Source organism: Uloborus diversus, chromosome 5 (assembly GCF_026930045.1).
Source record: "Uloborus diversus isolate 005 chromosome 5, Udiv.v.3.1, whole genome shotgun sequence".
Classification (NCBI taxonomy): domain Eukaryota; kingdom Metazoa; phylum Arthropoda; class Arachnida; order Araneae; family Uloboridae; genus Uloborus; species Uloborus diversus.
The window spans coordinates 175,675,714-175,688,008 of NC_072735.1; the positions used below are offsets into that span (position 1 = coordinate 175,675,714).

A 12,295-nucleotide genomic window follows, 5' to 3' on the forward strand; every position below is an offset into this window, starting at 1 on the left:
CGATAGCATGGTTAATATATGGATTTGTTTCATATGTGACAGTAGTTATCACAACGGAACCAACAACATCAAGAAATGTTGCAGAAAAAAACAGGTAAATAAAGAAATTTGTAAAAAATAGGTTATTCCATAAGTAGATAACATAGACAAACACATACACACACAGTGGATATGCATCACCTGACAATTGTTAATTCACAGCAATATTAAATATGGCTTATCTTCAAAACAGATCAATAAATAAAGAAAAAAGTTCAACTTGTGCTTTCATGGATACGTAATTAAGAGCAAAAGGGATCATCTTACTAAAAAATTTCTCCACTCACAGCCTATTGTTTTTCCTACCTGCAGATAGTTTTTAATTTGTGTGCAGTTACTTTATATCATTAGCTCACTAGGTAAAAATCAAGATTTGCGAAAAACTTTGAAAATTTTCTGTGAATGGTGTTTGTGTGTTTGTCTGCATTATTCGGGTCTGCATGTTACAATGTTATTAGAAAAAACTTCTTCTTTTCTGCATGTCTGAAGGTCAAACATAGTCTTTGAGATTTCATTGTTAGCAAGCAATGCAAGATTTACTGTTTGTAGTTATAAGACTCATAGGGGACATGATTCAGTAATTTAAATTTATCAAAATGAAAGATGTTAATGGATTAAATTTTTGCACCGAAAGCAGGACGAGGGGTCATTGTTCTAAGCTATTCAAATCTTAGGCTAACCTGGAAATAAGGAAAAACTACTACTTCAGTAGGGTCGTGGGCACTTGGAACAGCTTACTGGAAGAGGTGGTAATGAACAAGGGGGTGAATAGCTTTAAGAGAGCCATTGATCTTCATTGGGGACTGGTAAAATGACTAGGACCAGCCTAGCTGGGCCCAGAGCCAGTTGCTGTTGCTCACATTTGTATTTGTATTATTTTAAACAATTTCATGGAATGCTAAAACATGTTACACGTGCTGTTTCAAATTCAAATAGTCACTCATGATGTAGAAACTATTTTACATTGGTAGTAACAGGAGTGTTTTTTCTAACATCCTTTAGAAACTAAAAATTAACCAAAAGAAAATATTCACATTTTATACTCAGTGTGTACTTCACAAAATTACAGCATTCACTGAAACTATAAGCTTATCTAAAACTGAGAACAGTTCTTTGGTTTGTATAATCTTTTTTTTTTTTGGTGGGGGGAGGTTTATCTGTAGTTGATATTACTTTGTTCATATTGGCTTTTACAATAAATTAGGTATGCCTTTTTTTGGAACATGTGTGAACATGAGAATATATTTTAAATAAAATACTATGTGATTTATTTATATTAATTCGTAATTTTTTTTTTTAAAGTTAATGTTTTTTCTTTGAGTACATTTGAGTAATAGATTCCTATAAATCACTTTTTTTTTCGGAACAAAAGAACTTTGTAGTGACTTTAGAACTTTTGATTTATTTGGAAAATTAACACTTTATATTTTTATTTAAGTAAAATTCATGGCGCAAAATATTTATCATATATCAGCAAATAGCATTGCTTGTTAACAAATATTACATTTCTAAAAACTTGTTAGTTTCTTTGTTGAAAATATAACCAAGCAAATGTTGTAAAACTGCTTCTTAATTTTACGGAACTGCTCCTCAATATCAGAATTTGGGGACCAGTGCTGTAAATTCCAATTCTGCTCTTCAAAATGAAATACTTATTTCTCACACTGAATACACAGGGCAAGAATGTATACACTTTTTTAAACAGTTATAATTCACCTGTTCTCGAATTTCTTCCAATGTCATAGCATTTTGCTTTCGTTTCATTTCCTGTTCTCTTCGAAGTCTCTCAACTGCAGCATCTGCTTCTTGCTCTACATTAAACAAACAAAAGAAAAAGTGAAAAATACATTATTTACTTTTTGTTGCATTTTTTCTTTTTTTAACAACATCAGGATCAAAAATAACTTAAGATGCTAGACAAAAGAAAGATTTTGAATAAAATGCATATAAAGTTTGAATCATAGGAACCTTATTGTAATTTTTTTTTTGTTAATCATGATAGATTGGAGGACCTGTTGCAAGGTTGTAAGCGTTTTAACTCATAGATGGTTTTGGGCTTCTTATCCAGGGATGCCAGATTTAAGAACAGTAAATACGAGACAGGCTCTAGGAGTGAAAGGGGGGGGGGGGGTATTTTTGAGGTTGGGGGCAATTACTGGATATGGTGCATTTTCAAGGGGTGCTTTCTAATGTAGAACGTCTCTTCATAATAAATCTGAAAAATTCAACCGTAACAAAGCATTAAACCTTAAAAAATGTCGCCCATTAAAGTATAATAATCGTTTTCAGTGCGATTGATGACGCATGCGCAGAGATATATTTCCAATATTAGTCAATGAGCAAAGAGGAAGCAATTACTCGGCTCCTCATGGTCTGCCACCAAAACAAAAACCAAATTAAAACGAAAATAATTTTTGCGTTTGCTACTTTTCTTATTGCTCCTCATTTCATATTTTTTGTTTTACTTTATTTTTTTCCCCTTAAACTATTGTCTTGTTTAGTAAAATAATTGTTATTAGCTAGAATACAGGACTTTAGCCGTCCTGTACAGAAGTTCCAATGGGATGTAGGATTTCTTTTTAAATACAGGACTGTCCCTTGAAATCCGGGACATCTGGCAACCCTGGTCTTATCACCCCCTAGTGAGCATGTTTCAAAAGCATTTTACACTTATCTTTCTGATGCTAAATATTTGTTATCAAACGGTCAGAGGCGCAGGGTGGTAGCTAGGCATTGATATAAGGTTGGGCACTCGATTTACATGGCAAATTACTCAAAAAAAAATTTCATGGGGAAGAATTTTACACATCTTACTCATGACCCAGGACAGTCGGAAGGTTAAGCAGTGGCGGATTTAACCGTGCTTTAAATTGGACCGGATGATATCGTTTTTAAGATGCTTTAACCACTGGATGTGGATATAGCAATGCCGTCTCTAAGTAGAGGTGTAGACTGGTATTTTTCTTTGGTAGCCAGTGGCTACCAACACCAAAAACTTTGGTAGCCACTTCAAATTTTTAGTAGCCAAACATACACCCACATATATATATACAGAAAAGCACCGTTTATACATTTCTCTTTGGTACGTTTTTTGAATTGGTCCCTGCAGAATCCAATACATTTTAATGCATACTTATTGTACGTTTTTCCCCTTATGCACTTTTTTCATACAGTCCCTTCAAAAACGTATAAACTCTGCTTCACTGTACATATATTTTATATATCTATGTATTAAAAATCTTAGCACAATTAAAATCAGTATCAGTGAAGATTGGTAAGTATTTTCCTTCTCTCATTGAAGAAATCTGAGAATGATTTGGATCGAAATAGGATGTCACTAATAATCAATGCCACTTAAAATGCATACAGATCCATTCAAAAAAGAAAAAAAAATCATCGTATATTAGTGCAGTATACAGATCTTAATTTATTTAGTGATCTTTTGGAAAATATTTTGCTGTGATTAGTCACAGCTTATATGTGATAACATATTGTCGCCTCAGAGCAACAGTAAGATATCATAATATTATTTCTGGGATTAGATATCTTACTGATGCTCTGAGGCGGTGATATATATATGTGTGTGAAAAAATATATTGTGGATGTAAAGGAATAACTTGAAACTAGAAATAGAAATGGTGGGAACATTTCACTATGGATATTTGCTGCCGCTTTATTGACGTTTTTTTTTTGCCCCCCCCCCCTCCTTCACTTTAGTTTCAATCGCCGCCTCTGCAAGCATGCTTGGTACTCATTTTATCAACCCACTGAAGGGATGAACGGCTGAGTCGACCATGCTGTGCTACCACTAAGCCACAATGCCACCTCCCCTTGCTCTTCAAATAAAGTGCATTGATGAAGCTGAGTTTGCGGAATTAAAGAACTTTTTTTCTAGAATATTTACAAGCAAGTTATTAAGCATTTTATTTGCTAGTATACGTTTATTAACACTAATTGGATTTGTTGCATTATTTGGTGGATAAAAATCTTACATTCGGAGGAACACATTAAGTTAAAAATCTAATATTTGTTTGACCTACTGGTTTCACTTTTCATGGAATCCCCCTAGCAAACATATTTGCAAATTTAAATTTGTAGGACCAAATTTTAAAATTCAAAACCACATAATAAAAACAAACTAGAAAAATATTTGTAGTTTGCGAACAAATGGTTATTTTGAAAGTCTGAATTAGAATTGAACTAATAATAAAGTAGTATCCACTACTCTAGAAATCTGCCTATCAACATACAACATTTAGTATCGTTTATAGAAATAATACATTTCAAATTCAACAGCAAAAAAAAAAATATATTTAGATTTAATATTTTAGGATAAAATTAAATTGATTAAAATAAAGCTTGTAAAAATAAATATATGAACAGGATTTATTACATTTTAGTTATTAAAATATAACTTTCAATTATTAAAACTTCTGAAGTATTAAAAAGATTAGCAAAACTGGTGCGCAATGTCGGCACGTTTCCCGAAAATAATTGCATTTATTATTTATTAAAATAAAACTTAAAATAAGCCGACAACTTCCGATTGCCAAAAAAATTAAAATATGTTGGTACAAGATGCAAAAGGAAATCTAAAGCACAAGATGCAATTATCCTCAAAGTGCGATTCCAAAGTTAGCATGGCTCCAAAAATAAATTCTTTTACTAAAATGGAACATGAAACAAGCTAATCTAAGGTAGCACATATCAAAATAACTTTTGCTTATCAAAAATATGAAGACAATTGTACAAGATGCAAAAAGATTGAAAATTCAACCACGAGGTGCAGCTACCCGCGAAGTGCGGTTACAAAGGAAGCATGGCTTCAAAAATAAATTCTTTTATAAAAATAGAACATAAAACAATTAATATAAGGTTGCATTCGTCTTAATAACTTTTCCATCAAAAATATTAAGATATGTATAAGATGCAAAACGATTTAAAACTCAACCACGTGGTTATAGTTATCCGCAAAGTACGATTACAAAGAAAGCACGATTCCAAAAATAAATCAAGTCTTTAAAATAAACATAAAAATAAGCTAATTTAAGGCAGCCTGTGCCAAAATAACTTCCGATTATCAAAAATATTAAAATCTGTACAAGATCCAAAGGGATTGAAAACTCAACCACGAGGTGCAATTCTCCGCAAAGTACTATTACAAAGGAAGCGTGGCTTCAAAAATTAATTCTTTTATTAAAATGGAACATAGACCAAGCTAATCTAAGGTAGTATACGTCAAAATAACTTTCATTTGTCAAAAATATTAAGAAATGAACAAGATGCAAAACTATTGAAAACTCAACCACGAGGTGCAGTTCCCCGCGAAGTACGATTACAAAGGAAGCATGGATCCAAAAATAAATCCATTCATTAAAATCAAACACGAAATAAGCTAATTAAATTTAGCCTGCGCAAAATAACTTCCTATTTTAAAAAATATTTTTAATATTTACAAGGTGTAAAAGGATTGAAATCTAAATCACGAAGTGCAATTTTTCGCATGAAGTACGATTTCAAATTTAATGTGGCTCCCTAAATAAAAAGTCATGAAAATTAAACATTAAATAAGCTAATTTAACGCTGCATCTGTCAAAATATTTTCAGATTGGAAAAAAAATATTATATTAAAATATTTGGAAGATGTAAAAGGAACAAGGGAAGCAGATTTTCGCGAAGCAAGTCGTGAAAAGTTTCATGACACCGGTGTAAGTCGGCCACTTTAAAGTAATTTGGTACTTCTAAAAATTGATTTTTAAATCGATAGCGTATTATACAGCAGAAAAATAATGTATTTGGTGCCATGTTTAGTTTGTTACACACGTTACAGTAATCTTTCCAAAAAAAAAAATTTTTTTTTTCTATAATAATGAAAATTGAACTGACTTGATGCTGGTTGTCTTCGTTTTGAAGAACTGAAATAAAGTCTTGGAAGATGTATCCAATTTTATTCTCTTTGAGCTACCTCTACTCGTCATTTTCAACCTTTTAAAAAGTGATCAGAATTAGCTACGCCGCCGTATTTACGTTTCCCCTCCTCAGGCACTGCAGATGCTGCGGTGTTGACCTTGATTGGGTTCGGGGATCATGTCTGCTAGACCGCGGCGGGGGGGGGGGGGGGGTTCAGTTTTCACCCCCCCTCCCCGAACAATGCTCTAAGCCCCGAACACAGTGTAGGTGTAGCAAACGGGAAGTGGTCAACGAATCAGCGAGGAGAAGGGCAACATTTCAACTTTTCTTGAAGGTCAGTAAGTGACGTCGCGTCTAGACGAGTGACTACCACAGCATGAAAAACTGGATCCGAAAGCACAGTGCAATCGATAACTTCAACTTGGGGGGTTTTTTTCCCCTTTGGTCACCCGGTGGCGATCGGCGCTGAAAACTTTGGTAGCCATTGAAAATTTTTGGTCGCCAATTGGCGAGTGGCGACCGCTAATCTGCACCTCTATCTCTAAGGGGCAGGTTTTAGGGGTTAAACCCCTCCCATTGGGGAAAAATAATGAAAAAAAATATGTAGAAAATGACATTTAACTTGACTTTAATGTTAATGTTAGTGTAAAATGCTCTTCTTTTCAATCCTTAAAAAAAAAAAATCTGCAATTTACCAGTATCAAACTCTTCGGCGACTAAAATTATATTTTGGAAAAGCAGTGGCGAAAGAACCACTGAATAGCATGACAATACAAAACATCCATTACTGAAATATTGATTTGTATAAGGAGGTTTTGATGAATCTGGCTGCTATAAAGATGCATAGTTTGGTGCTTGGTAAATATAATTTGCATCATCAGTATCTCTTCCTTGTTTACCAACAGTACTAAAACTAAGCAATGTTACGCATCATAAAATCTGGTGTAAAACATGACAGAGAAAAAAAATTATGCCCATTGTTTAATACTTTTTGCAATATGCGATATGGTGAACAAATAAAATGGTTTGATTCAAAAGAAGCTGTAAAACAACATTATGGCCACTAGCGCAGCCTGAATTAACTTAACTGGGAAAACGGGGGAAGGGGCATCACAAATGTCCATACATGTATATTATACTCTTGAAACTTCTCCCTTTGTGAAATCCTGCACACGGGCCTGGGATATAGGCAATAATCAAATTTAAAATGAAACCAAATGACTAAATTATTAACAACATTATGAATGATTAATTCTATATGCAAACATTATTCAACACATCACATTATTTAATAAGTGAACATTATGGGGGAACATCAGCTAACAAGCAGTGCTAAAGTTTGGAAGAAAATTTGAAGATGTCATTGTTTACAGATTTATAATCGAGCCAAAAAAAGCTTGATTTCAATTCCTCGTGCTATTTTTAAGCACTTTTATTATACTTGGCCTGATTGTCACAGAGAAATCTGAGGCATGGTTTTGCTTATATCTCTGCAACTAGAACACTTAGAAACTTCAGGACTTCACTAAATGATTTGATTAATCTTAAAGTACAACTTAGAGCTGAAAAATTAAAATTCTAGAATAAAATTATTATTTCAGTTAGGATGGAAGACAGTAAATTGCATGTAATTTTCCTATTGAATGTTTAAACATAAAACCCATTGTTACAAATCTTGTTGCCTTGCAACAGTAAACATTAAAAGCAATCGTAATGAAATTTTTGAATTGAATCAAGGCTTTTCTGAAGCAAGCATGAAATTAGCAAGCATAAATCCTAGAGAGCAACGAGGATTAAATTTTAGTGCCAACTGCTTAAAGCTTTAGACATGTATATAGGTTTTTTTCCCTTTTAGTACCGAGCATTTATATGAAAAAATAAGGGGAAGTTTTGTGAGGGCAAAATTATTCTATTTCTGAAACACATTTACACTTAAAGGAATAAAATAACAGAATTTTTTAAAAAATACCAAGCACTTTTCAAAATGCACTCAAAAGCAGTGGTGTTCCCATAGGGTATATATACTCCATATACTCTAAAACTTTTTTTAGGCAATAGTGTATACCCTCAAGCTCCAAAAACTTTCATATTATGACATATTTTGTATAAGATCTCATACATGTATTGTGCATAATGGATTACGGAGAGTATACTGTCAGAAAAATTGATGAGAACAACACTGCTCAAAAGGACAAAATAACTTTTCTGGGCAGGGCCGATCCTAGGGTGTCGGTCCCCCGCATGCAAAGACCTAATGTGCTGCCCCTTTCAATCTTTCTTCAAATTTCTATACCAAGTAAAGTTCTAATTTAAAAAAAAAAAAAAAAACAGAAGAATGATGACCTTATAAAAAGGAAGAAAAGTTTTATAGTAGAAAACTCTTTAGCTGCAATTTATATCTTTGAAGAAAGTAATAGATGCCAAAATTTACTAGTCATAAAAACGCATTTTATAGTCTGCCTTCAGTGACTTCAGAGGAAGGACGGAAGAGGGGGGATTGCTCCGAGAAGATTATCATAATTGGCTTATGAAAAATAGTTTTAGTTCATCTTTGGTTGTGTTCGGTTGCAAGGACAATAGAATCTGTTATATTCAAGGTGCATGGAGAAATTTTCAAAATTGACATCAAATATCGCAATTTTAGGAACTTTTTCGGGACTTCTGGGGAAAGTAATGTTGGAGCTCTTTCCTAAAATCCTTTCAAAATTGAAATCAACTTGAAGCTATTTTTGGATGAGCGTAGCTTAGGAAGGATCGCGCTCTTCCCGAAAATTTTCCGAAACTAAAGTTTTAAGCACGCAATTTTGGGTTGCCTTTGTTGACGTTGCTAGAGAGAGGGAGATTCAATCGTCTCCCATTGAAAGTTTTCGAAATTGAAGTTTAAAATGCAAATTTAGGCTGTCTTTGATTGCGGTAGGGGATCTGGCGGCCTTTCTCCAGGTGTTTCTCGGCACTATTGTTTCAAAAACCCATTTTTCGCAAAATTTAAAAATGATAGGGGTGACATGAAAATGTTTTGAACTGAAATATTTTTCGGAACTAAAATCCATTATATGGGCTATTTTTGGGAAGGAAGGGTTTTGGGGCTCCCAAGCGGATATTTCTAAAAGCGCAATTATATATTATCTTTGGTGACGTTAATGAAACTGGGAAGCTTCGGTGGATCTTTCAGATATTTTTCGATATTGATATCTAAAAAATACAACTATTGACTTTTGTTCACCTCACCTCGACCATTGATGGGTATGCCCTGGCGCAGTGAAAAGTTACATAAGCCAGGCAGTTCTAATCCGGAATTTCTTAGAAATTGAAGTCCCAAAATCATATTTTAGGCATTGTTTGAGAATGATGAGACTAAGAACAGGTGGGGGGTTCAGTGTGCCCTCACGAACTGTTTTTTGAAACTGAATTTAATTTCAGGCTAGTTTAGGCAGGAAGGGTTCTGTGGCTCCATGGAACCATCTAAAAATGAAATTTTGAGGTGTATAGTGATAGGGTTGGAGAAAAGGGGGATCCAGGGTCCTGCTCCGAAGTTCTTGAAACTGATGCTTGAAAAACGTAATTTTAGTTTGTTTTTCAATAAGTTAAGTGAGAGGGGGTGGAACTAGAGGCCTCTCTAAAGACGCAATTGAGACTGTCTTTGGTAGTAATGTTTGGTTATAGATTTCGGGGCCCTCCATCGAAAAAATCCAAAAAAAAAAATTTGAAAAATGTCATTAAGCCATTTTTGATGACATTAGGAAAAGCTATCGTCTGAAAACACATTTTGGATTTTAGAGCCTACATTTTTAGGCTATGTTTGATTAAGTTAAGGTGGAAGGGGTGAATCAGAGACTTAATTGGGTCCTTAAGATCGGTGGTTCAACCAGGGAAATTTTCCGAAATTCAAGTCCTAGAAACTCAATTTTAAGCCTTCTTTAGTCTCGTCAAGGAGGTCATGGCATCGTTTTGGATCTTCGTTTTGGAGACACATTTAAATTTGCTTCCCGGTGCAAGAGCCCTGTCCTTCTACCTGATCAGAAACCGGGCAGTTCATTCGGGATCTTAATTAGAAAAAATTGCCGTAAAGGGGGAAAATTACAAAATTTTAGTTTGTCATTCAAATATGTTCGACTCCCAGGGGAATCGCAATTTTCCACTTTCTCTCCACACATCCACGATTGTTGAACACAGAATTTGTTGTTGAAATGCTTGCGAGTATCTAATCCAGTACAGCTTCTTTTTTTTAATAAATAAAATATGTGTTCATTGTTTAAGTCTATAAAAGTTTGGGGGGTAAACATTAGTGGCCGCCCTCGGTGCTCCTTTTAGAAGGAGCACCTTTCACACTTTTCACTTTTTCCCTTTCATGCTTCAGGAGGGGGGGGGATACAGGGGAGGAGAAATGAGGGAAATGGCCTCCCCATTTCCCTCATTTCTCCTCCCCTGTATCCATGCCTGATTAATGTTTCTGGTACAAATTTTGCAACTAAATGAAGCATGTGTGTAGTAAAGAGTAGATATTAATGGACAATGGACCAACAAAATGTTCCTTAACATTCTATTTTTCTTAAACTATGCTATGCTGTCGGGAAATTAACACTTATGTACTTTGATAATTGAACATTTAAAATTCAGCATATTTATTCGACTTATTAGAAAGTTATCTGGTGAAAAATTCTTGAGGAATTTTGCTTGATTATAAGAACAATATGACCCCCTTGTGCGGTGCACACCTGCTAGGATCGACCCTGTTTCTGGGTTAGAAAGGACAATTTAAGAATTCCTCAGGTTTTCGAAAATTCCAAGAAAATGATATCACAAAAGAAGAAAAGTGCAGTTCTAGTCATTTCAAACCAAACTTTCCCAATAAAAAAAATATGCATGTTTCAACAATCAAAGTTATGATTGAAAGCTAGATAATGATAATAAGTTCCCTTCATGACTTGAGCCGCACTTTTCTTCTTTTGTGGTGTCATTTTCTTGGAATTTTCGAAAACTGCAGGAATTCTTAAATTGTCCTTTCTGACCCAGAAAAGTTATTTTGTCCTTTTGAGTGCATTATGAAAAGTGCTCAGTATTTAAAAAAAAAAAATCTGTTATTACTATGATAGAAACCAAATGGTTTAGGGGGGAAACATCCCCTCCTAAATATAGCATTGGTAATAAGTGAATATTAAATAAACTCCCCAGTTTCCAACATCTAAGATGGAAATTGTGCTTATTTTTTCTTTTACTAGAAAACAGCTAAGCGAACATGGAATATAATTTTGGAAACGTCTAAAGTATAATCGATATCAAGAACACAGATTTATTCTAAAGCACTTTTTAATAAGATTGAATTGCAAAATAAGGAAATTAAGTTTTTTGATCTCAATTTTAACACAAAACCTTTTTATACCTGTGCCAATTTTGGAAAATCAAGGAATGTTAAGTTATCTATTTAAATAACAAATTTGGGGGGGGGAACGAATGGGGAAAACAACTCAAGGTATAATTCATCACTCTAAAAAATATTTGTTGATAAAATAAAAGAAGGATTCTTTTACATCCTTTGAAAAAACTTTTTGATATTTTCTTTTCTAAAAACTTGAAACCTTCAATTATGTTGATAAAATTCAAAGCTTAGACACTGAAACGATAAATAAGGCAAGGAGTTACAACAACTTGTCCAAGTTCCGAAAAGTTGTTCTGAACTGCAAGCAGGAACAAAAAGGGAAAATGTGATATTGATTTAATCAATTGAGAGCAATATTACAATTGACGAGTTAAGACGACAAAGAAATTTATTTTAAGGTACCTTGCTTTTTCTTTTCGCGCTGCTTCATTATGTGGGATTTTAAAGCAGCCCACATAGCCAAACTCATTTTCGGTCTTTCTATTAAAGCTGGCATCTGGAAGAGCACATATATCTGTTAACAATACAAACTTAATCTTGCAAAAATTGGTTATTAAATTGCCACATACAACAAAAAGCGTTCCAAATGCAACCATACAATTGAAATACCTTCTCCCTCTGGCTATTGAGAAACAACAACCCGAAAACGTTTTGATTTTCAGAATAACTATAATCACACCAGAAAGATTGAACTATCGATTGGAATTCATGATACAAAATTTTCCTTTTCTTTCACAAAGAATGAATAAATCGTGACCCAATTAAGTACGAAACGTAATCACAAATTTTTTCAATCAAAACAACAGTTGGCGTTATTTAAAGATCATTGACAGGAAGCTATGTGATTTGGCGCATCAAATTGGCGACTTTTATAACAGTGCAGTTCGCAGATGCAGTTCCTCTGAAATAATAATTAAGATTTTCTTTTGAAAATAAAACTTTATTTATTCTCCAAATTTCATTTAAAAC

At 33.8% G+C, this 12,295-nt stretch overlaps 1 protein-coding gene across 1 annotated transcript in view; it reads right to left on the reverse strand.

Annotated features, from left to right (window-relative positions):
• Positions 1 to 12,142, reverse strand: part of LOC129222006 (G protein pathway suppressor 2-like) — a 29,601-nt gene extending 17,459 nt beyond the window's left edge. Inside the window, exons 1-3 of the mRNA XM_054856422.1 lie at positions 11,936 to 12,142; positions 11,729 to 11,822; positions 1,756 to 1,850 (exon numbers count right to left, since the gene is read on the reverse strand). Coding sequence (XP_054712397.1) covers positions 1,756 to 1,850; positions 11,729 to 11,822 — 189 coding nt within the window. The 5' untranslated portion in view covers positions 11,936 to 12,142. The remainder of the gene's footprint in view (positions 1 to 1,755; positions 1,851 to 11,728; positions 11,823 to 11,935) is intronic.
• Between the last annotated feature and the right edge of the window lie 153 nt (positions 12,143 to 12,295).